Source organism: Lepisma saccharinum, chromosome 2 (genome assembly GCF_977018435.1).
Source record: "Lepisma saccharinum chromosome 2, izLepSacc3.1, whole genome shotgun sequence".
Classification (NCBI taxonomy): Eukaryota; Metazoa; Arthropoda; class Insecta; order Zygentoma; family Lepismatidae; genus Lepisma; species Lepisma saccharinum.
In genome coordinates, this window is record NC_139230.1 from 1,263,398 (window position 1) to 1,287,572 (window position 24,175).

A 24,175-nucleotide genomic window follows, 5' to 3' on the forward strand; every position below is an offset into this window, starting at 1 on the left:
TTATTCACAGACATACTGTTATAGTTTCAGTTCATGTTTAGTCTGATATAACTGAGTCTTAAGTTCCTGATTAGACTGATCTAACAGTCTTAAATTCCTGATTAGATTGATCTAATTGAGTCTTAAGTGACTGATCAAATTTGACCTTAAGTTCCTTATTAAAACTTAAAACAGCTAATTGTATGTTTTTAATGCTGCTTAAAATGTCACTGAAATTAGGATTTTATATTTAAAATAAACAGGCAATTGATAAGGATCATTAACTGGAATCACATTTATTACAACAGTATTTTTCCTTAATGGTAATGACAAAATGATGACAAAACATTACACATATCTCAGGTCATTATCGAGTTTATCACAACATGTCACCTCTTCAATTTCAACTTAACTGACTACATGACCAATGTCACTATCACAAGAATTGCTACTATTTAAGTAGGTTCCTTCATATCATTAGATGTAACATTAGATTTTAGAATGTCTATCCAGATTTTGTTTCTTTAGACTTATCTGTCATGATTGCACAGAATAATAATAAAATTAAGTAAAATATTTAGAGTTGCCAATTTTGCCTTTGCAACACACTCAACTACATTACAAATCAAAGACAAAATAAATGAAAAGTCGGTAACAACTGCCCAACTTTCAAACCATACATATCAGAAAATTGTCCCATTTTTCTTGAATCCTGGCTGCAGGCACCAAATTATTGAAGCAAGCTCTTTTGCTAAGACTGCAACTGATCATCCTAATATTTATTGTATCAAAAAGCTGCTTACAATGTGATAAATTAAAATGCGTGACTATTAGAAATCTCCATATATTAATCACTTATTTATTTACATTCATTTGTTTTTCTATTGTCATGTTCAAAATTTACATAAATTTACACAGCATAATTTAATATTAAAAGTTAATAATACATTATATTAATTCAACACAGAAATATTTCAATATAGAAAGATTTTGTGAATGGCCAAAAGATTTTTCCAGGTAAAAACAGAAATTCACTATGATTGTTGCCTATCAACCAAGTAGAAAAAGTTTGAGGAATCTACAACTCATTCATACATTCTAATAATGCTCCAACAATCCATTACACTCTATTATTATTGCATATTACTTTGTTCATAATTACCATGGTTCTCCCATAACCAAGCAACATATGCATTGAGCATTGTATCCCTTGGTCGAACATTTTTCCACTGATTTATACAAAATATATTGTATGAATCACTTCCATATTTGCCAATACCACATAACTGAGAAGGATGGGTCCATTTCTTATACAGGTACTCTTCTGAAAAAAAAATAAAAAAAATCTCTGTTACACTTAGTAGGTATACATAAATTTTGCATCCTGTCTTTCAGGGCATGCGGGACACTCTCTGCTCTTTCCTTGTGGCAGTGTTGCCAACTTAGCTCGCTTGGAGCCAGGTCTGGTTCTTTCATGCACTCCTTTGGCTGTGAACTGGGGCACCTGCCCCAGTGCTCCACTGTGATGGCATCACTGGTTCCGGCCCACATAGACCAACTTTTGCCACGATTATACATTTTGCATGTGATGTGATAGTGTTATATTGGCTGTGTCGCTCCACCCCCTCTTATATCCCCAGCTACTTTTTTTATAGTGCCGTGTTGATGTATTATCAGGGAATCCTTTACTTTTGATTTCAAACGACCATGAGATGAGTGATGCCGCCGAATGTAGATGTGAAAAATAAGAATACATTGTCATAAATGTAGAGTTAACGGTAATAGCAGCCCCCTTTGACAACTAACATTACTCTAGGAAGCACTTCATAAATCTAGCTCCTTGAAAGTCAGGTGAAATTTGGCTCTGTTATGCGCATCAGGTTTGGAGTATTATTTGATTTGTTCTCTTGGGAATAACAAACTTCCAATGAATTAGAAAATTATATCAACAGAAAGAGGGTGTTTGAAGATGTGTTTGACAAGTGGAAAAGTTGAAACTTCCATTTGATGTTGAAGTTAATTCCCCATAAGGAATACACGGGATTCCAAAAATTCTAATTCATCATATTTTTCAAATATCGTGTCCAGCTTAATAATCAACATAATAAAATGCTTCCACTTGCAACATGGAGAGAAATTCATACTCTTGATACACCCAGTTTTTTTTTAGTAGCAGTGCCCATTCGGGCGATATTGAAATAAATGCACACTTGGTGCGTAACTGTACCTCCGCCCCATAATCAATAAATATGTATGTCTATCGAAGCTTTAGCTTAAAGTGATATGTATAGAGGAATTTATTTATTTATTTATTATTTATTTGAGAAAATTTCAGATACAGCACAGGTGGCCATTTTACACTGAAATTGTCAACAATGAGAAAGCAATAATTATAATAAGCATAAAGATAAAAAAATAAAATAAAATAAATAAATAAAAATAAATAAGAAATAATTAAGAGTAACAAAACAACATAAAAGTGAATAGCAAATGAACAAAAAAATAAGTAAGAGATGGCACTATGTGATATTAATTACAAGTATTTCTTCTGATAGAAGACCGAAAGGCAAACTCGGAGGAAAATATATCAATATTTGAGGGGAGATCATTGTATTGTGTGGCAAGTCTATAAAAGAGAGATCTTTTTTGAATTTCCAGTCTAGGTTTTTTTGTATAAAATAACCTTGTATTGCAAGTTGTGCGCATAGGTACTCTAAAGTGGAATTCCTCAAGGAGTGTGTTGCAGCGGATTTTGCCATTCACAATTTTGTATAAGTAACTGAAATCATTCTGCAAACGTCGCTGATAAGCAGTTTGTAAGTTTAGAAAAGACAAGAGATGCGGAGATGAAAAATTGCGTAATGAGGGAACCCTGTGACGGACTATAGCTAGGAAGAAGTTAAAGACTGAATCGATTCTGGAGAGGTGAGTGGGACATGCCATGGACCAGACGGGAGAGCAGTATTCTATTATTGGGGAGATGAATGATTTGAAGTACAAAGTGAGGGCTGAGATGTCACTAATTTCAGTGAAACGGTAGAGTAAACCTAAGAGACGCATGGCCTTTTTGGTGGTGCATAAAATATGTTCCTCAAATGTGAGCTTTTGGTCGAAAACAATGCCTAGGTCCTTATGAGAGGATACTGCTTTGATGTTATTGCCAGAGATGGAGTAAGATGACTTTAACAAATTCTTCTTGAGAGAGATAGTGAGAGTAGTACACTTGTCAGGATGTAATGTAAGGTCACATGTCAGGCACCAGGAAGTAAATGTTGCTATGTCATTCTGAAGAAGATGAGTATCGTCGGAAGTGGAGATTTCCCTGAAAATTTTACAGTCATCTGCGAAAAGAAGTTAATTGCTAGAGGGAGCTGTGAGATGGTCGGCAAGGTCATCGACGAATAATATGAACAAGAGAGGTCCTAGAACACTACCCTGTGGAACTCCAGAGAGGACAGGAAGAAAGTTAGAAACAGTTCCAGGAAGAACGTATCAAACATATCTGCAAAACACAAGTACATTGCATTGACAAATTTAGATTCAAGGAAGAGCTGGTAGAGTGACATTATACTGAACATGTTCAGAGACTTTAAAATACTTCCACTCACAAATAGGTGCACAAAAAATATTTTATTAAAAAAACTGTTTCTGTTTATTGTAACACTGGTGCTAAACATCAAAGATATAAGGTTTTGTTCTAGTTTTGTTATTTAGATGACTGAGAAAGCATTATTTAAATATATATAGGGGAGAAGTACCGATTATCACACCCCTTCCTAATGCCATACCCCATTGTATCTTGGCCGGGAAGTGCTGCACTCTGGTGTGAACAGTTGTACTATAATTGACTGAGGTAGGTACTCCAGCAGAGAGAGTTTTGTCGCACTGCATGCAGAGCAATTCCAGAAAATTGTCAACCTGGTGTGTGAAAATCAAAGTGTAACCACGTAGCATGTATTATACCTTGTTGGAAACAAAACTTCATGTAGATTAATGTAGTATAATTATCTCCTCATGTAACTGATTTTTGCAGCTGCAGTATAATAAAATATGATGGTACTGCTAGTCTGAGTTCGCTTTGTATAAATAATGGTTTTATTTCAACACCTATAAAATCATTCAGAAACTATCTACCTGAAAGTTAATTATATTACTAGAATGTGCATAAAAATAACTATTTTGCACAGAAACTGTATACTAAAAATATCATGTATGAAGAAGTAATGCACGCTAAACTTTATTAAGCGGTAGTGTCAGTCTGTTACCAAAATATTTGAAAAAGTTTTTTTATAATAAAATCCAAAGTGACAATTTCATAAAACTTTATATCCTGCGTTAGGTTTACCCAGACTACTCACAACAAAAAATTTTACAGTTATATCTTAAGGCATTAGGGTATTATGGGTAGGTAATGGACTGACACTGGTAACGGACTGACATTATAAGGAGACGTTATATAAAATATTTAAAAACTTTCATACATGCTATCTGACAGTCCTGCTTGAACTTTTATTACTCAAAATTATTTTTATAAAGTTATAAAATAATGTTAGTTATATTATAAAATAATTTTTATTGTAAAAATCAAACTTAACAAAATATATTTTCTTTTGTTTCGAGATGCTAAGATTAAGCATTGCTGAGAAGCAGCAGAATTATAGACAGCGTATGAAAAAAAGGCTTGTTATGAAGAAGTAAAGAGAAAAGACGCTGAGAGACAAAAAATAAAAAGAAGTGCACTTAGTGTGAGAGGTAAATGGCAGCTTAAGAAGAAAAAACATGAATACAAACGAAAGGAAAGACAGAGGAAAAGAGAAACTACTGGTAGTCAGAATAATACTAGTGCCACTGTTCCTCCTGAAACACCAACAACATCTGTCATTGAAACACCGACAAAAGTGTATTCATCACGTCAATCATTTGGGAAAGCAAAAAAACGTGCATCATCTGCCTTACCTGCTTCCCCCAGAAAGAGACGAGCTCTTATAGTTGATTTTGCAAGGAATGAAGGACTAAAGATTGGTAATAGCTCTACAGCTCCCTCAAGTGCCTCATCAGAATCAGAAACTAGAAATGTTATAAAATAATTTTACTCCACGGATGAAATCTCTTAGCAAGCCCCTGGAGCAAGACACTAACTGTGTGTGAAGGTGGAGTGAAAACAAAATATCAGAAACGGTACTTACTTACAACCCTTCAGGAAGCAAATGCAATATTTTGCTTGAAGCATGCCGAGATAAAAATAAGTTTTTCCACTTTTGCTGATTGCAGGCCCAAGTTTGTGTTTCTTTTAGGAAATACACCTCAAAATGTTTGTGTTTGCATGACACATGAAAACATGAAACTGTTATTAATCGCCCTGCATTCTTCAGGCATACATGTTTCTACAGAATTTCGGCCATGCCATTTATAGACCAGATAGTATGTAGTCAAGATAATGAACCTTGTATGACCGGCAAATGCAAAATATGTCCAGACTTAAATTCCATAACAGATAGTGATGAAAGTGAAATAGATCTTTCAGAGTTCTGTAAGTGGTATGAGTGGGTAAATACTACTAACAGTGTTGAGAAAACTGAAAAGACTGAAACTGTCCAAGATTGTTTTAAGTCTCTGTCAGGAAAAATTCCACACTTTCTGCATCATACTTTCATAAAACGTAAACAGCAGATGGCTTTCCAGGGAAGGATTCAAAACTTAATGAAGAAGATGTCTTACAAATTGACTTTTCTGAGAACTTCACATGCAAGGAACAGGATGAAATCCAATCTGCCCATTGGAGCAATAAACAAATTACCATTTTTACAGCTGTAACTTGGTTTCACGATGGAACTACATCACAAAAGAAGTATTTTGCTATTTTATCTGACTGCCTTAATCATGATAAATACAGTGTACATGTATATTTACAGTATATTTTAGATTATCTCCAAAGAGAATCTTGGATTACCAATTTCCAGTCTTCATATTTTCTCAGATGGCGCAGCTTCACAGTTTAAGCAAAGGTACACTTTATGTAACATCACATATTTTTTTTACAGCAGGAACAAACAACATTGAGTGTTTTTTTTCAACTTCCCATGGTAAAGGGGCTGTAGATGCAATTGGGGGAGAAGTAAAGAGGATGGCGAGGGAAGCTGTAATGGCTGGAGAGACTTCAATTCACTGTGCACATGAATTTCTCACATTTCTTCAAGAAAAGAAGACAAAAATTGTAGTAGCAGAAATCCCAATTTTCACCATAGAAGATGTGAAAGCAACACTAGATGAACACTGGCTTCATATTCAACAAATTCCAAACACACATAATATTCACCATTTCAAAGTCATCTCTAAAAATGTCATTGAATGCTCCAACTATACAGGATCGACTGAGAAATTTGTTCATTCCTCTTGAAAAATCAGTTTTCTGGAAGTTACAAAGTATTACCAAAGAACGAAATATTATGCAGTATTTTATGATCAGACATTTTATATTAACAGAATATTAACCATGGACAATGATGAAATATCGTTCAGTTAACAGCTTTTTCTGGCCACGACCTAATGATATAGAAACTGTAAACAAGAAGTTTTCATTTTATGGTCCAGTTGAATTGTAGGGTGCTGGTTCTTTTGAAATTCCACATTTAAGAGAAATAGAAAAACAATTTAAAGATTTTAAGAAGCAAGTAGTGTAACATTGTCATACAGTATTAGCACAGTTTATATACCTTATTTCCGTTGTAGTGTTTAAATAGTTTTAGTGTTACTTGTTGTTAGTAGTTTTTAGTGTTACTTTAACTAATTTCAGTTATATAGTAAAGAAAAACATTTTTCTTAGTAAGAATATGTAAGTCTGTTGAGTTTATGAATATATTTCAGAAGGTGTCAGTCCGTTACCATACATGTCAGTCCGTTACCAGGCTTATTTTATTTTTTTCTGAACCACTGAATAAAACTGAAGCATTCAGATTTTGCTGTCTTACTGTACCATCTTCCACTATTAATCATTGAAAAATAGAAGTACTAAAGTGTCCAACTTTCAGAGAATTTTATCAAAACATTCAGTAATTTGAAAGAGTGGGTTGACATATGGGTCAGTCCCTTACCATGCATATTTTCTCCATAGTCAGACAAAATTGTGGAAAGTCTGTTACTGGGTTAAAAAGGACTCTTTTAGTTATCTAACATGGTGATGTTTTGGAAATTTAATATTGCATATCTGGTTAATTAAAAATTTAAAAAGCTGAAGAAAATCTTCTAAAGTGTCAGTCCGTTACGTCTGGAATTGCTCTGCAGGTGAAGAAAAGCATGAGAGGTTTAAATTTCTGTGAAGCCCAAAATATTTTGCAAGGTTGTCATCAATGACATATTCTGTGGACAAAGGTATGATATAGTCATATAACACTGGTGAACACAGTTTTTGGCACATGAAATGTATATTGTGTTTCTAATGTAAAATTTTACGCTGAATTCAAATATGTACTCAGAATTTTTCCATCACCCACAGTTTTTGTACAATGACATTTTTTAAGTATTTTTTTTTTAAAAAAATAGGTATTTTTTCTGTAATTAGTCATGTATGTAAAACAATATTTTAAATGATTTCGAACAGAAGGTGGGCACAAACTTTTACGAATGCACAATGACATACCCAGGATTTTACTTCGGGGGAGGGCTGAATCACATTGAGGTGGGGGAGGGCGAAAGCGAACCTCGTATTTGATGCGACTTGGAATGAAATTAAATGGTGTGCTTGAACCACGAGATCATTTTAAGTAGTAAATGGAAATTTACCATTGCTATGAGGCTAGTACCTCACAGTGAGAACTTACTTACCTGTACCACATCCCCCTACACATCTAACTGTAGAAGATGAATGGGAACATGAGGCAGCTACCGAAGTTCAAGATGACGATCAAGATCATTGTACTTTCGAAGCCTCTTCCTGTGAACCTTATCTGTTAACACAAGGTGAATTAAACGACCTTCTTTGGATTTGAAATTTGGAAAGAAATAGGTCGAACTTTTGAGATCTAGGCTGAAAGGATGGAATCTTCTTCATAAAAACACCAAAGTGTGCTTCTTTCATAACCGACAGGAAGAGTTTGAAGATCTTTATTCTAAAGAAAACGATTTAGTGTATTGTAATAATATTTTCGCTGTGATGGATTTACTTGATCATGAACATGAAACAACATAGTGGAGACTGTTCATTGATTCCTCGAAAACTAGTTTGTAGGCTGCATTTTTGCACAATGGGAACACATTTCCTTCTGTGCCGTTAGTTTGCACAACTAACATGAAACATATGAAGATATGAAAATGCTGTTAGAAAAAAATCAGTATGACAAGTATTGTTGCGATTTAAAAGTAATTGCATTGTTAAATGGTTTGCAACTTGGCTATACTAAATTTTGCTGTTTCTTGTGCGAATGGGACTCCAGGGACATGAATAATCACTACATCAAGAAAGAATGGCCCAGACTTGAATCACATATGTCTCAACATAGAAATGTGTGCATCCCTCACTAGTCAACTCTGATAAGATTCTTCTTCCCCCACTTCATATCAAGTTAAGGCCTTTTTGAAAACTTTATTAAGCCGATGGACAAAAATGGTGCTTAGTTTAATTATTTAATGGAAAAATTTCCTCGTGTTAGTGATGCTAAAATCAAGAAAGGAATTCTTGTGCGCTCTCAAATTAGAGCTTTGATAAGGTATAAACAATTCGAAGGTCTGTTTAGCAAAGATGAAATATCAGCGTGGCGTTCTACATAGACGTTTTAGGAAATCGAAAAGCTCGAACTACTGTGAGATTGTGGGTGAACTGTAACAGTCATACAAATATATGGGGTGTAATATGTCCCTCAAAATAAATTTCTTAGAATCTCACTGCATTTCATCCCTGACATTCTTGGTGCCGTCAGTAACGAACACGGGGAAATTTTCCACCAAGACATCTCCGTTATGGAAAAGAGGTGCCAGGGACAATGCAATACAATAATTCTGATTACTGTTGGATGCTGAAGAGGAATTTCCAGTTGCAAAATACAGAAGGAAATCAACAACTCTCACATTTTAGTTAAGTTGAATAGTGTCATGCATATATGTAAAGAGACACAGAACTATTTCACACTTAACCTGCGGGTCACAAAAAAACTGTGGGTGATGGAGAAGAACTACTTACATATTTGAATTCAGTGTGAAAAGTTCTATTAGGATTAGGTATTTTTCCTAGTGTGCCAAACAAAAGTTCAATTTTGTTCCCCAGTGTAATTAGTGCATAAATGGTATGTGTACATTATGTAGTTGCAGTGTAAAGTGTATATTGTGAAGTGGATTCCATTGTTGTGGTAGAAGTAGGTGCCATGTTGGCTTTCCCAGTTGTGCCAAATAACGCACCCTGCATGTGTTCCAAATACCGCACGGGTGCGATATTATGAATAGCATAGGTCCCATTGGAGTGATTACTAAGGACAACGTAAACAAGTTGGTTGCAGGGTTATACCTCATTGTCTAAGTTCTGAGCAATCCAGGTTTCTCTAGAGGATGACGAGGTGGTTCTGCTACTCTTCTAACGAGTTCACCATGCAAAAACAAACTGACTGCAGATTTGCAACACACTTCCCAAAAAGGAACAGTCAAACAGAGTGGAAAGAAAGCAGCAAAGCAAAGTGGAAATTACACACGTCGTACAGAGAAGAAACAGGCGTTAAAGAAGGGGAAGAAAAGAACATGGGAGAGAAGCCCTAGCACAAGTGAGGAAGATTTGGATATGTCTCTTCAATTAGTATCAACTGATGATGAAGATAGTGAAAATGAGGACTGTGAATGTCCCTATTGTAATGAAACATTTTCACATGACAAAGCAGGTGAAAAATGGATCATTTGTATTCAGTGTAGCACTTGGTGTCATGAGCAATGCGCGGGTACTGAGGACTACAAACGGTTTGTGTGCAATTTTTGTTTGCTTTTGACGTGGACATTGAACTGCATTGCTTTTTATTTTGCTCATTCTTAAACTACTTTTTTGCTGATGGTTTTTTTCAAAGCATTCATTCCATGTTTCAATTGTCATTTGTAGCTTGTATTCTGCAATTTCCATGTTTCATTTGTAATTTGTAACACACTTGTATTCTGCAATTTCCATGTTTCATTTGTAATTTGTAACATACTTGTATTCTGCAATTTCCATGTTTCATTTCTAATTTGTAAAACACATGTATTGTCATGTGAAGGACCTTAACAGTTACTATTATGTTTTCTTTAATGAAATACTTCATTACTACTTCTTGTCCTTACTTTCGGCAATAAAGTCTTCGAAAATTGTGTTGTTACAGAATGTGTTCTTAATATCACACTGGGGTCCAATATTACGCACACATTTTTTCAACTCTCAAAATCATAGAGTTTTGCTTACAACATTATGTACATGTGTATAATGTATTGAAAAACATTTGAACCATCAGACGTCTTGGCAAACATTCCATAGTTTGTTTTGCCCTTGTTACTTTTTCATTTTGACCTATTTTTGCTCTGCCACGTACGAAAAACAAAATGGGTGTAATATTCGGAACTTCTCCCCTACTATCCAAAAATTCACTTTTATTACAAGGAAGTTATTCAGGACATTGTGTGACTAGAATTTCAAATGGATCACACACATCTGAAGGAGAAAATACAGGAACATCTCACAAAAAATTATAGCCTGTTTTAAGTATTTCTACCTGCATCTCAAGAGATCTCTTTATCTTGTATCGAAATAAAGAAAGTGCACTCTTTTCTTGATGCAAACAGCAAATTCTGTGTCGAAATGCAAGTATTCCTCAAACAAGAACGTCACAGGCACGAAAAAATGGCAAAATGAGGACTGACTACTAAAGAAAAAAAAAAGTATACATTACACCCTCCTTTCCAAAAACCTGGGCATGCCACTGGTGTGGTTTAATGCTACACATTAATTGCTTAATTGCCAGAAACAAATGCCTAGCACCATATTTGAACATTGGATTCGAATTTATGGAGAAATAAACAGGAACACACACACACATATATACAACAAACTTAGCATGAATCTTCAGTTGTTCAGTTGGGTTTACTGTTAATATGTAAAGCAGAAGCAGGCGACAGGTAGTAGTAAGCCATCCAGCATGTGATAATTTTCTAGGCTTCCTGTTTCAGGGTACTGTTGATCTTGGCTCAAATCTTGTGTGTGTAAAGTTGAAATTTCCACAAGGATAACCTCAAAGTTTATAATTGGTCAGTTCTCACAATTACAGAGCATTTTACCCATAGGACTCGAAATGAATAAGCTCCTGTTGTGTGTCCATCAATTGTTATCAGAAGGAGTTGAAGCAAGTAGCTCATTGAACTGCAGGAAACAAGTCAACCACTGTAAAGATCTTCAGTGTGGTTCTCGAAGAAAAAGCAAAACTTCAAGCCCATTGAGGCATGGTGTGAAATTGAATAAAATTCCTGATTTTTATTCTGTGGACTTTTGGGACCAAGAAGCAACTTTTGCGCACTGTATGCTTTCGGATTTTGAAAAAAAAAAATCAATCCACCCCTATTAATGAGATAGCTAAGTTGTACAAGAAAGTAGCTTCAGAGAATTCAAAAACACTTTTTAACAAAAGATGAAACTGGTTGTATGATTTGGTCCTTCTTTAAGCTTATTTCATACCTGAATATGTGGTGAAAATAAACCTAGCTTCCTCTGATAAAGTAAAGCTAAATAAGTCCACTTTATTCACAGATAGGCTAATTAGCTCTGAATCTACAGTTTTAAGTGAAATCTGAGCCACTAAGTGCCTCCAGGTGTATTCAAAACCAAGTCATTGCAACAAGGCAACCAACCACTGGGGAGATCCAGTTATCTCTGGCAAAGATTGATTGATTGATTTGGTGTTTTGAGTCTACTTTATGCACAGTAAGGCTAATTGGGACTGGACCTACAGATTAAAGTGGAATCCCAACCACTACGTGGCTCCACAGGGAATCAAACCCAGGACCCCTTGATTACAAGGTGACAACGCTACCACTGCGCCATGGGGGAGAAGTGTTTTTTCACCACTTTCCTAACATACAAAATCATCTGGGAAAGATTTTGTCTTGACAAAATATGGCTTTCTCATTCCAAATTAAAATCCTGTAGAAACTGTGGCCAGTATTAATGAAAACGTTTCAATGAGCAAATTTCATGTTGAGAAAAAAAATAAACCTGTCAAATTAGGTAGGAATTTGCAGTCCATAGACAAATACCCAAAGTTGAATAGTGCAATGAAATCTTGATTCATAACTGCTAATATCAATTGTGAAGATGATAAAATCTAACACATGAAAAAGAATGAAATAGATCACATCCTGCAATAAGTTGACTGAATCAGTTACATACTGTGATTGAATTAGTGTTTCAAGTACATTAACTTTGAACCCTAGTCCAGGTAAGTGAAGCTCAATTAAGAATTGGTAATTATTTCAGGACATTTCTTAAACTAGAATACATGGAAATTTCAGCAAAGTATCTCCCATGTATGCCAACTAGTGAGATTAACCTAGAATAACTTTACAAACCTGAGAATTTCTTAAGAATTGAAGCTCTTTTTACTTTTAAGCCAAGAGATTCTATAAGCTTCTCTATTTCTTCAACAGCAGTCTTGCATACAACTTCAGCTGATGGATATTTCTTGAAAAAATTCCAGATAACAGGAGTGGCAAGTTTAGCTGAAAAAAAGGTTTTCAACTAATTGTCATTGCATTTTTCAAAATAAAAGCAAGTGTTTTTATAACACAATTACATATACTTACTGGAGGATAGGAAAACACTCAACATTGGTTGCATTACAATAAAATGAAAGATGTGTTGTTAGCAAAGATCTTTAAATAAACACTAGATCAACAAATGGCACTCAAAGTTCTTAATCCATTGCATGCTGAATGACTGAACAACTAAACATCCAAGTGTTTTTTTTAGAGGACAAAGATTTGAACTTAAAACAGACCAGCGCCTTGGTAAATTTTTTTAGTACAATAAATTGTAGTTTGAAAACAAAAGTATGGTCACTTGAGTGTGGAAGAAGACTGAACATTACTGGTTAATCTGAACACTAATCTATGTGATACAATATATTTAGATTATAAACTTATGGCCCGCCCATTTCAAAATCAAGATTTTCATCCACACATGACAAATTGTTGACATAAAGAAAACATACACAATTGAGCTTCAACCTAATGAGAGAATGATAGTCGAAAAATAGCAATGTGATCAGCACCCTATATGGGATTTAACACATGGAGGAGGTTGAGAACTCACAGACAAGAGTACTTCAGCAGGCAGAGATGAGATTGCCAGGGACCAAAATTCATGCAAGGCTTGCGTCACAATATGGGGAAAGTGCTAACCATGAGGAATGGATTGGAAAGATCAAAAATGGTTGGACAATTGTAAAGCATGAAGAGGAACAGAACACCCATTCATATCCACTCCTGACAACAACATTGAGCAAGTCTGTGCAGTGAATCTGACAAACCGACAAATGACAATTGAAGAAGTGGCAAATTGATTGATTGATTGATTTGGTGTTTTAAGTCCACTTTGTGCACAGTAAGGCTAATTGGGACAACCTACAGATTAAAGTGGGATCCAAACCACTATGTGCCTCCACCGGTATCAAACCCGGGAGGAACACCTCGATTACAAGGAGAGGACGCTACCACTGTGCCATCGGGGAGGCCCAAAGTGGAATATCATCTGCACTTTAGTTTCCCACATTGTTATGCAAGCCTTCAATTGATTTTGGCCCCTGGTACACCATCAGGCTACAGAACAAAAAAAAAAAATCGCTGATTGCTGTTCTTTTGGTGCAAATGGGAGAGAGGAGATTCTTTCTGCAAACACAACTAGAAGTGATAAATGTCAAAATTTGCAAAGTGAATGCCTAATGCATACGTCTTTTACATGTCCGTACAGAATGCACTATTGGTCACACTATGGTCAATCTGAAGAAAATTGCAGCAAAAGTGTGGATAATTATCAACTAACCCTCATATATAGAATTATTTCCCCATTCAGATTTTGCACTTGAGTTGTCCTAATATTTTGGAACATTCCTGGAAAAAATATTTTCTGTAGTATTTAATTCTGGGTTGGTTGCAAATTCCACCCTATTATTTTCTCCATTTAGTAGGAGGACAATCTTGCAGCAGCCTGCTTTACTATTTAGTAATGATGGAGTCATAGATTGGGGCACTGTGTGAATTTACTATAAAAGCATATTACAAAAACAACTGTGATATGCCTTGGCCCACTAGATCACCGGACCTGTCCACATGTGATGATGCACCCTCAGTGAATTTAAATATTGGATAAAGGAAGAGATGGTCCAAATACCTACCCAAAGACAGAGTGGCGGAGTGGTTAGCAAATCGTGCTACGATGCCAGGGTTCAAATCCCGGCCTGAGCATGGATATTTGTGAGTGTCCATTCATCAATTTCATTATATCATCACTCATCCCCATCTTCACAAATTAGCCAAAAATGGCACAAAAAGCAAAGTAAAATAAAGCATCAATCAATGAAACCAAAGACAGAGTAGAGTGTCTGGAATGAAATGGAGGTCATCAAAGTAACTTTATTTTCAAAAAAATCAAAATATAAGGATTTTATTTGTATTTTCTTTTGGTATATCTTCCACTCAGACATTGTGAAATACTTAACTGTAATACATAGGCACTCTTATATTCATAAAGTACACTGTACTTACCTTTTGTTTTGTTGAGGAAAATTGTAGCAACTAGTAGTTTCCATGGATCATGGTATAAATCTTCCTGAATTAAATTGTAAGGCGAACGAGGGGGTATCCATTTTTGTTTACTGGGCAACTTTGCAATACATTTCTCTGATAATTGTTTCTTGTTTTTTGTGAAATATGGACTCTTGGTCTCACTCATTCCATGTGGATCAGATTTGGATAGCACTTTTTCCATAACGCATGACTGAAAGAAACCAATTCACTACTCTATGCAAATAAATTTAATTAAGACATGGTGGAGTAGTTATCAGTTTCCCTATGCACAAGCTATATTTTTAACACGACAAAAATTACATAAAATACCATTTCCTATATTAAATGTCTGACACATTCCCAAGAAAAGTTTTCTCTACATAGGATAGATATTTTATTTGAAATTGGTTTTGAACACAGTCTTCTTAAAACATTAGTAAAGTCAACTACCAGTCCTACTTCTCAATTCCATCCATGTTCCCTTCAGTATAACCTTCTTTTCCATAGCTCCTGTTTCTTTCCTGAAAACAGAAGAAAAAATTGTAACACTTGCTATTGTAACTCTCATATTATGCACAAAAAGTTTTCTTTCTCAAACATAAAGATCTTAACACAAAATTTCAGTCAGTATTTGGGTAAAATTCAGGAAAGCATATGTCTGGATTTTGGAAAGAAAGGTGAAAAAAAATTGTACAAAAATAACATATTTCAGAAGGAGTCCAGCAATAAAAAAACTGAAAAATAACAGATAAAGGACCTAATGTGATTTATTTGAAATACTATCAGAAGATGGAAAAGGATTACAAATGAGATAAAAACGAGCTATAAAAAAGTATTTACAATCCTCACAAATACAAGCTACTTACATTTATATGTGTTCAGCACTATTTGAAGTGTGAACCAAGACTAAATGTCTCAAGCAAAATGGCATTCCCGATGGCGCAGTGGTAGTGTCCTCACCTTGTAATCAAGGGGTCCCAGGTTCGATACTGCACATAGTGGTTCGGATTCCACTTTAAACTGTATGTCCAGTCCTGATTAGCCTTACTGTGTACAAAGTGGACTTAAAACATCAACTCAAACCAAACCAAACTCTTAAGCAAAGTTTCCGGTCTTCATAATTCAGAAGAAATAGTACAAGGTGGCTACTCTAAACAGGGCCATCCATTTGCAAGGAAGCATGAATCTTTTCTCCCCATGAAGGTTGTTGACCCTCGTGTCAGGTATGAGAATGGTTTACTGCTGCCCCAACCAGATGTGAAAGTGCGAGTGATTTCAAGTTCCAAGGATCCTTCAGTTTTCCCCAAGATTCTGGCATTCCAAACATTTGGAAATTTTGCACCAATCTGGCCAAGTTGTGTGTATGCAAAACTTGCTTCTCTGTTTTTCCACTGTTTAATTAACATGGTTGAAAATGAGTGGCAACTTTTGGAGGGAGGTTCTTAATTTGTATTAATTTATGCCTTGTCTGTGGAAGGTGAAAAGAGATGAATACAGTGACAGGCATAAGCGTACTCAGGTCTGGTAGTAGAGCCGAGGGAGGGAATACGTGGTGAAGAAAATTAATTCCTTCGAAACAACTTTTCAGAAAGGGATATAACAAAGTCAACTACTCAAAAAAAAATCAGGTGCTAGAGCTGATGATATTTACAAGCCCATTCTCTGCTATTTTGATATGTCACCAGAGGGTGTTGCGGTGGGATGTTGGAACCCATAGGCATAACTTGACAGGGCAAGGAAGAACACCCCCCCCCCACCCAAAAAAAATTCTCATGTATATTAAAATTGATATATTAGAAATAAGCACACCGGACAAAAAATTAGACAACCAAAAGGAAATTGTACCTAATAGTTGATTGGTCCTCTAATGGAGCAAATGACAGCATCAATTCAACATGGCATGGACTTTACCAGTCTGTGGATGTGGGTCACATTGAGTGCAAACCACTCTGTCATCAACTGGTCATGAAGTTCCATGAGGTACGTGAAAATCTAGTTCTCTACTTGACCCGCTGCTCCAAGTGGTCCCACAGATTCTCAATATGATTAAGATCTGGGGACTTTGCTGGCTGGAACACTCATTTTAGTTAAGATCAGCTTCGGAGCCGATCGAGTGTGGCAGTACAGCCGAAGTAAAGGTTCGGGAAAACAGCACTCTGCAGTGTTGCTTACCACTAAAATTTTCACCGGATGCAGGGAATATTCTGAATTGCCGAGTGAAAAGAAACGACGGTTACAGGAAACCATTGCATTTTAATTATTAATGCAATGCAGTGTCTCATTTGAAAAGAGAATGGCAGGGGAAAACATTCGGGAAAATATGTTCGAGATGCTCAGTAACCCATAACTAATAAAAAAAAAACTGCCTCAATTCCTGCACTTGGGAAAAAGCCCATATTCATTTCAAAGAAGAGGGGAGTGGATGGTTCCATTAATCTTTCCCTAGCTTAACGTAACAGCAACGTCGACGTTCACCAAGAGGACACGGGTTTGAATTCTGACCTGGGCGTGGGTGTTCTTTGCAAGTGTCCCTTCATCAATTTTCCCATATCATAATTTATCTTCTTCGTCGTGATTAAATAAAAGTGGAAGAAAAGAGAGACTAAATCAGTACAGGTTGGATAAATGTCTTCATATTGCAATGAAAATCACTTTTCTTCATTAAATAGTTAGTTTAAAAATATAATTAAGTATGTGCCATTGACTTAAAAGACTTGTAGCCACATATCAGAATCTGCTATGTTGACAGAAGCTAGAGCATGAATATTATTAGGGGTTGCACAAAAGCACGTCTTTGGTAGGCTTCATTAATATGCACACACAACATTAACTTATATTATAGTCTAAGAGCAATGTGTGCCAAACATAGAGACACTATACTATGAAGCCTAGAGCTATGAAATTAATGTAATTAGAGAGAAGGGACATTGCAAGTTTGGAACCAGACAGATAAAAGTGCAACCTTCAGGAGAAATCACCCTAATAGCATGCTTTTTCGCACTGCGCCTTGTGTCCATGTCGATAAACCGACAGCTTCATAAGCTGAAATCCTAGGTTTGATTCCCGGTGTGGTCAAAGCTTTTTTTTTTCCTTTTTCTGCCAAACGGGTGCCACAAAAAGTATTTCACCAAGTCACAGCCTTATACATTGTTCTGTGTGTGGCAATGAGAAAATAATGCGTGTGGCATAATTTTGAGTTTGGAACGTATTTTTCTTTATTATGTTGTTACTGAAACTCCTTGCATAGAACAACCACATGTGATTTTTCTTCTGGTAACAAATCCCACTGGAAGATCAAACATTATTCCTCTGTGAAAAAAAATTACAGAATTTATGTTCATAACTTTGGGTTACAATGGTAAGTGAATATTAATGTTTTCCGTCAATCATTTGCCACTTCCCTTGTTTCACCCCTCCTCCTCACACACACACACAAACACTGACAGACTGGTTTCATGCCCGATTCAATATCAGTAATTCCTGAATGAGAGGAGAAATTTTCTGATAAAATTGTAAAGTCAAAACATTCCTGTCTGCTGATTGAAGGTGCTTTTATTAACCTCTTGTTTACCAAATTTCTCGATCGAGATATTTACCTGTAACCCCGCAGGGACCAAATATCTCGATCGGGATATGTTGACATGTTCATAGTTTTTACGTTATAATGTCGCTATTATTTGCTGGAATTGCAATTTTCATTTTATATTGTTGTTAACACATATATTGCACCATAATGAGTCTTGCATGTCTTGGTGTTCCAAAAAAAAAAAAGGCGGAAAAATGGCAGCTTCTTCTGAAGGAAAAAAGCATTGTTCCCATCCAAGGCCGGAATTTTTGTTCCACTACAATAATGCAGTTGAACCTCGATTTGGGAATAGTTTGCTGGTTGGTAGCAGGAGGTTGCCAAGTACTTTCAGTTTCGGCAAAAGTGGGGGGAGTAAGGGGTGGGGGAAGGAGAGGTGTAACAAAGGAAATGATCAAAGCACAGGCGAAAAGAGAAATCCTTATACTCGAGTACAGGTGTTAGTCACGTGACTACAATGTGACTGGCAACATCCAAAAATACACTGATAACACACTTCTAAGAAGTTCCAAGGTTCTGAGTCACTCACAATTGTGGTTTGGTTTGAGTTGGTGTTTTAAGTCCACTTTATGCACAGTAAGGCTAATCGGGACTGGACCTACAGTTTAAAGTGGGATCCGAACCACTTGTGCCTCCACCGGGGATCGAACCCGGGACCCCTTGATTACAAGGCAATGACGCTACCACTGCGCCATGGGGGAGGCCCCACTCACAATTGTGGTTGTGCAGCGAAAAGTTCTTGTAATGTGTGGCTGTGCATTGACAAGTTTCAGTGGAGCACAGACATCTCGTTTGTGGGGGAAGGGGGGGCTCTAAGTCGTGTTCTATTGCTCATACAAAGAGCTCGGGTGTAAACCTTAACATGATTACATTTTGGTCATTTCTAAGTTCATAAAGAAACAAGGTTATTACCAGGTAACCAAGAAAGTTCATGCGGCTTTAGTACAAAGAAGAAAAGGTCCAAAACAAATGTCTTTACCTTATATTTATTCTGCAAAATATCCACCATCCACTTCTACAACCTTCTCCCATTTTTGTACAAGCCTGTAGATGCCATGTTTGAAAAAGTCTTTGTGTAGGGCCGCAAAAAACTGCACCACCGCATTTTCAACCTCCTCGCGAGTTTGGAAATGTCGATTGCACATATGGTTGTCCATAGACAAGAAAAGATGGTAGTTTGATGGAGCGATGTCGGGTGAATACGCTGGATGTGGCAGAAGTTCCCAGCCGAGAGAAGAAATCACCTCCAGGGTCATCTTTGCTGTATGCGGTTTAGCGTTGTCTTGGTGGAAAAGAACACGCTTCCTATTCACTAATGCAGGTTGTTTTCTTGCAAGCTGTTCGGCCACTCTTTGCAATTGCGCGGAGTACACCTCTTTGTTGATGGTTTTACCACTTTCCAAGAACTCATAATGCACAATCCCAGCCGTAGTCCACCAGACACACAGCAGCACCTTCCACTGATGAAGGGCAGGTTTTGCAGTTAAAGGTATGGTGTCATTTGACGATAGCCAATGGTATGAGCGTTTCTTGTTATCGTACATTACCCACTTTTCATCACACGTCAAAATGCGGTCCAAAATTAGACAGTTGTTGTTCCTAGTGAGCAAGGAAGTGCAAATGTTCAGTCGTTGAAGACGGTTCACAGCAGTCAGCTCGTGCGGAACCCACTTACTCAGTTTCCATGATTTGCCAAGCTCATGCAAGTGCACACGAATTGTTTCAGCACTTACCGCAAATCGTTGAGTGAGTTCTTGACACGTTTGACTTGAATCCTCTTCAATTGCTGCCTTCAGTTGGGCCACATCGAGAGATTTCAGTCTGCCCGATCGAGGTTTGTCTGCCAGTGTCTCATCGCCACTCGAGAAGGTCTGAAACCACTTTTGCGCGGTCCGTTCACTAATTGTACCTTCTCCAAACGCTGCACATATTTTTCTTGCTGCTTCCGCTCCTTTTGTGCCCAACTTGTACTCATACAGTAAACACGCCCTGATTACTGCATTCGACACAGCCATGGTTCACTGCGAATACTTGCTCCCAAACTATTGACTGAGACCTGTTATCTACGTTAGCCGACGTGCCAAGGAATGAGCTTTCCGCCAATCACACATACATGTACCCCTGGCGGCTGAACTGCGTACTACCCCACGAAAACTACGGGCAGTTGTAAAAACCACATGAACTTTGTTGGTTACCTGGTAGAAGCTATACTGTAGATAAATTGTTTTCGTGTTGTGTTTACCCATTTCAGAAGGCTTCATTGAGTCTAATGCAAATTATATGACATGGCAATTTCACTCGAAAATTGAAGGATATCACATTTTACTTTGAAAATAAAAAAATTACCAAAATGTCACTTCACATGTTTTACACCCGAGCCCTTCATATGATAATAGTGCAATTATTTTCTTGTTCCAAACATGCCAGCAATAATTTCCATGTGTATTTTGACAATGTCCAGAGAGGGGGGAGGGGCATTTTTCTTCATAAATATTAGAATTTTCCGGTTCCTCCCCTCCCCCTCCATATATATACTCTATGTGCATAAATTGTATAAAGTCAGAATCTATGGTTCATTCTGCATATAACGATATATCATTCGTCTGTCTAGGGCAATTAGCCTCTGCTCTACAGTCATCTAAATGAAACTCTAAATGTTGCTAAAAATTGTTACATAGCAAAATGGGCTCGGTAATCAAAAGGTTAAAAACAAATACAAATTATCTTCAACTACTATTATTGGACGAAAATCATTGATGTTATGTTTAGAAAACAAACTTATATTCATTTTATTGATAATTAGATATTTAAATTATTTTCAGCATATAAATAATTATTTGTCATATTTCTCAAGATGCATTTTCTCATCCCTCTTACCTTTGGTAGCTGCTCCTTCCTCCAAGAAGAATGAATTTACAATTTTTTTAATCTTCTCCAATTTTAAATTTCAAACCTATTTTTCCTTGCATCCTATATTTTATGTTGACATACAAGGGGAGGCACGCCACCCTAACTCCCCTTCCGGACTAACATCTGTATGTTGTTTATTTGGGTTTGTTATTGAATCATTCATCCTCATCTTCATGATTAGCCAAAAGTAACAGGAAAATCAAAGTAAAATAAATGAAAGTAAATCAGCCAACAAATTATCTAATTGAAACTTCCTCTTCTTGTGCTGTGGCCACAGCGCTGAACAAAGATAAGGAATCACGTGTCTCCATCGCACCTAGCTCCTCAACAGGAAGCAAAAGCAAAGTTCCTTGCAGAACCCTTGGCACACAATGAGTGAATAGAGCGCATGCGTCATGGAGCTGACACGTCTCGTTTTATTCTTTAAATTAGAAGTCTGAAACTTAGTGACGTGAGTTCGAACCCTGGTGAGATCAATATTTGTTTAAATTTTTTCTTTCAAGGTGAAAAGTTACATGTGACAGGTTTTGAAATTAGACTAAATTATTTTGGCTCAATTTGGAATTTACGAATATGATTATTAATGCATAACATAATTGCGAAAGCCACCAACTTTCAGTTCAATAGCAAACATTCAGATGTCAAAAAGTAGTGCCAAAGAGAAACATATTTTTTCGTTTTCAGGGGAAAATACACAAAAAGAACAAAATTATGACTTTCTTTTTTAAAAAAAATATTTAATTTTCAGTGACATGCTTCTAGCAAACCATTCTTTCTCCTGCATAATGTGTCTCAAATCTGTCAACATATCGGTTTCGGCCTTTGCAAAGTTACTTTTTAAAATTAACCCCATTTCAGTTACTTTACCACAAAAAGTGACTAAGATACAGTACTTCTTATGGGATGTAACTTATTTACATAGTGATAGTAATCACTATGCTAGTTTAAGGAACAATGACGCTCCTTCTACAATTACTTTTGGTATAAGCTAAACATGCTTCAACTGCAAGCAGGTTCTCCTTAGTTTAACTGGTATGACCATCTAAAGTTAACATATTTTTCGTTAAATTATAATAAACCACCATTTTCATTTGGTTGATTGATTTGTTTCTTCTTGTTTCTCTCACTATCGGTTAATCGCAACGATGAGGATGAACTGATATGATGATACTGGTGAAGGAACACTCGCACAGAAAGTTTATGAAAGTTTTAAGTCCACTTTATTCACAGATAGGCTAACAGGATCTGGACCTACAGTTTAAATTTGAGATCTGAATGTCTACATACATCCGCCACCGGAAAACTTTGATCACAAGGCGGCAGAGTTGCCCCTGCACTATCGTAAATCTTATGCATAAAGAGAAATTAAACTATCCTTGTCCCCCACCTCAGATTTGGAACACAATCGCCGCCACTGAGGGAAACTAAAAAATTCCCGGGCCAGGACTGGAACATGTCACGTTCGATGCAGAGATCGTGCGTCACGCAACACACTGTTCTACTGTGAACACCAGGGCCGTAGCCAGGTAGGGGCATGAGGCATTGTCGTCACCCCTCCCCCCTCTGAAGTTTGGTATATCTACATTGTAAGATTTGATTGCAGTGACGAGTGAAAATGTAGACAGCAGATATTATTTTTCTCAAAACTTGATAAAGGTTAAGTTCACAGAATGCAAAGAACAGATAGGCATAAAATTATTTCATCTGATTTACGAGCTGAAGTCAAAGTAGCAGGAAGTAATTAGAATATTTTCTCTCGGCTTCAGCTATGATTGAGAAGATATTGAAAATGGACTGTGTTGACAAGAAATGTCACTCTTGTCGACAAGAAATGACGTCTCACGTATTTCTCTTTATGTACAACCTTTATTTACAATACTGCCCTTCTCCGTATATACATTTTTCCATTACAGATCCAATATCAACTGCTCCCGGTTGCCTTTTGCCCCATAACACAGAGAATTGCACTTCTCAGGGCTTTTCTCTACAAGCACACTATTTACTACAGCACTAACTCGCCCCCATAGTTTATCACTCGCCCCCATAGTTTATCACGCAGAGGTCCCTATGCCGTCCTCGTATTAAGTGCAGTACAATTTATAAGAGCTACGAGCACACTATTTACCATAGCGCTAACCCACCCGCACAGTTTATCACTCAGGGGTCTCTAAACCTACGGCGCTCACTCTGTGTGTATTTCTAAGCATCAATAAAAATGGCCTCACTATATCGGGCCTTGTATCGAAGTATCTGTGAGCCTGGGATTCTGAGATATGAGAGAACGTAACAAGTCGGAACCGGTATTTATACCTCTGACAAACGACCCGCCCCCCAAACCAACGAGGCAAGATCCTACTGTTACCTTTCAAAACGGGGAAGCCGTTTGAGAAAACCCAACCATTGGCTTCCCAGACTACCGAGAAAAGGCAACCTAGGCAGAGCTTTTACAAAGAAATACACTTTTACATATATATTTCCTTTGGTAAAAATTTACTATTCCCCGGACACCTATAACTTCTTCGTTTCGTCAATTTTTGACATTCGTACTTACTTATCTGCATCGCGGAACATTTTTTAAGGTGTATTCACATTTTTTTTTTATCAAAGTCATTGCAATTTTTCACATTACTAGTACTTCTTTCTCGTAGTCTTTTCGCTTACCCTTGCCGGCTATACCTTCCTAGATAATCACGCGTCGTGCTTGTGTTTTGTCGATTTTCATTCGTTATGCAGTGTTTCAACCTTCAGAACCCAAGAAATACCCGTGAACAAAGCCCATGTAATCTTTTTTTTTTAACTTTTTCGCATTGTTTTACGAAGAAAATTGTAATGGTTCATGGGGCTATCCGAGAATGGTTCTTGGGGCTATGCATCCCGGTGGGAAATTTAAACTAAAAAATTTGGGGCAGGATAAATGGCTCGATCAAATGA

At 36.7% G+C, this 24,175-nt stretch overlaps 1 protein-coding gene and 1 pseudogene across 3 annotated transcripts in view; both read right to left on the reverse strand.

Moving 5' to 3' along the window:
* Positions 1–252: 252 nt before the first annotated feature.
* LOC145983852 (methyl-CpG-binding domain protein 4-like) overlaps positions 253–24,175 on the reverse strand; it is a 44,804-nt gene continuing 20,881 nt past the window's right edge. For all 3 annotated transcript variants that reach the window (XM_083116896.1, XM_083116899.1, XM_083116898.1), the window contains exons 2-4: positions 14,731–15,272; positions 12,538–12,687; positions 253–1,303 (exon numbers count right to left, since the gene is read on the reverse strand). In XM_083116896.1, the coding sequence (XP_082973022.1) occupies positions 1,113–1,303; positions 12,538–12,687; positions 14,731–14,953 (564 nt within the window). In that variant the 5' untranslated portion in view covers positions 14,954–15,272 and the 3' untranslated portion in view covers positions 253–1,112. The remainder of the gene's footprint in view (positions 1,304–12,537; positions 12,688–14,730; positions 15,273–24,175) is intronic.
* Positions 19,321–20,349, reverse strand: LOC145984330 (histone-lysine N-methyltransferase SETMAR pseudogene; annotated as a pseudogene).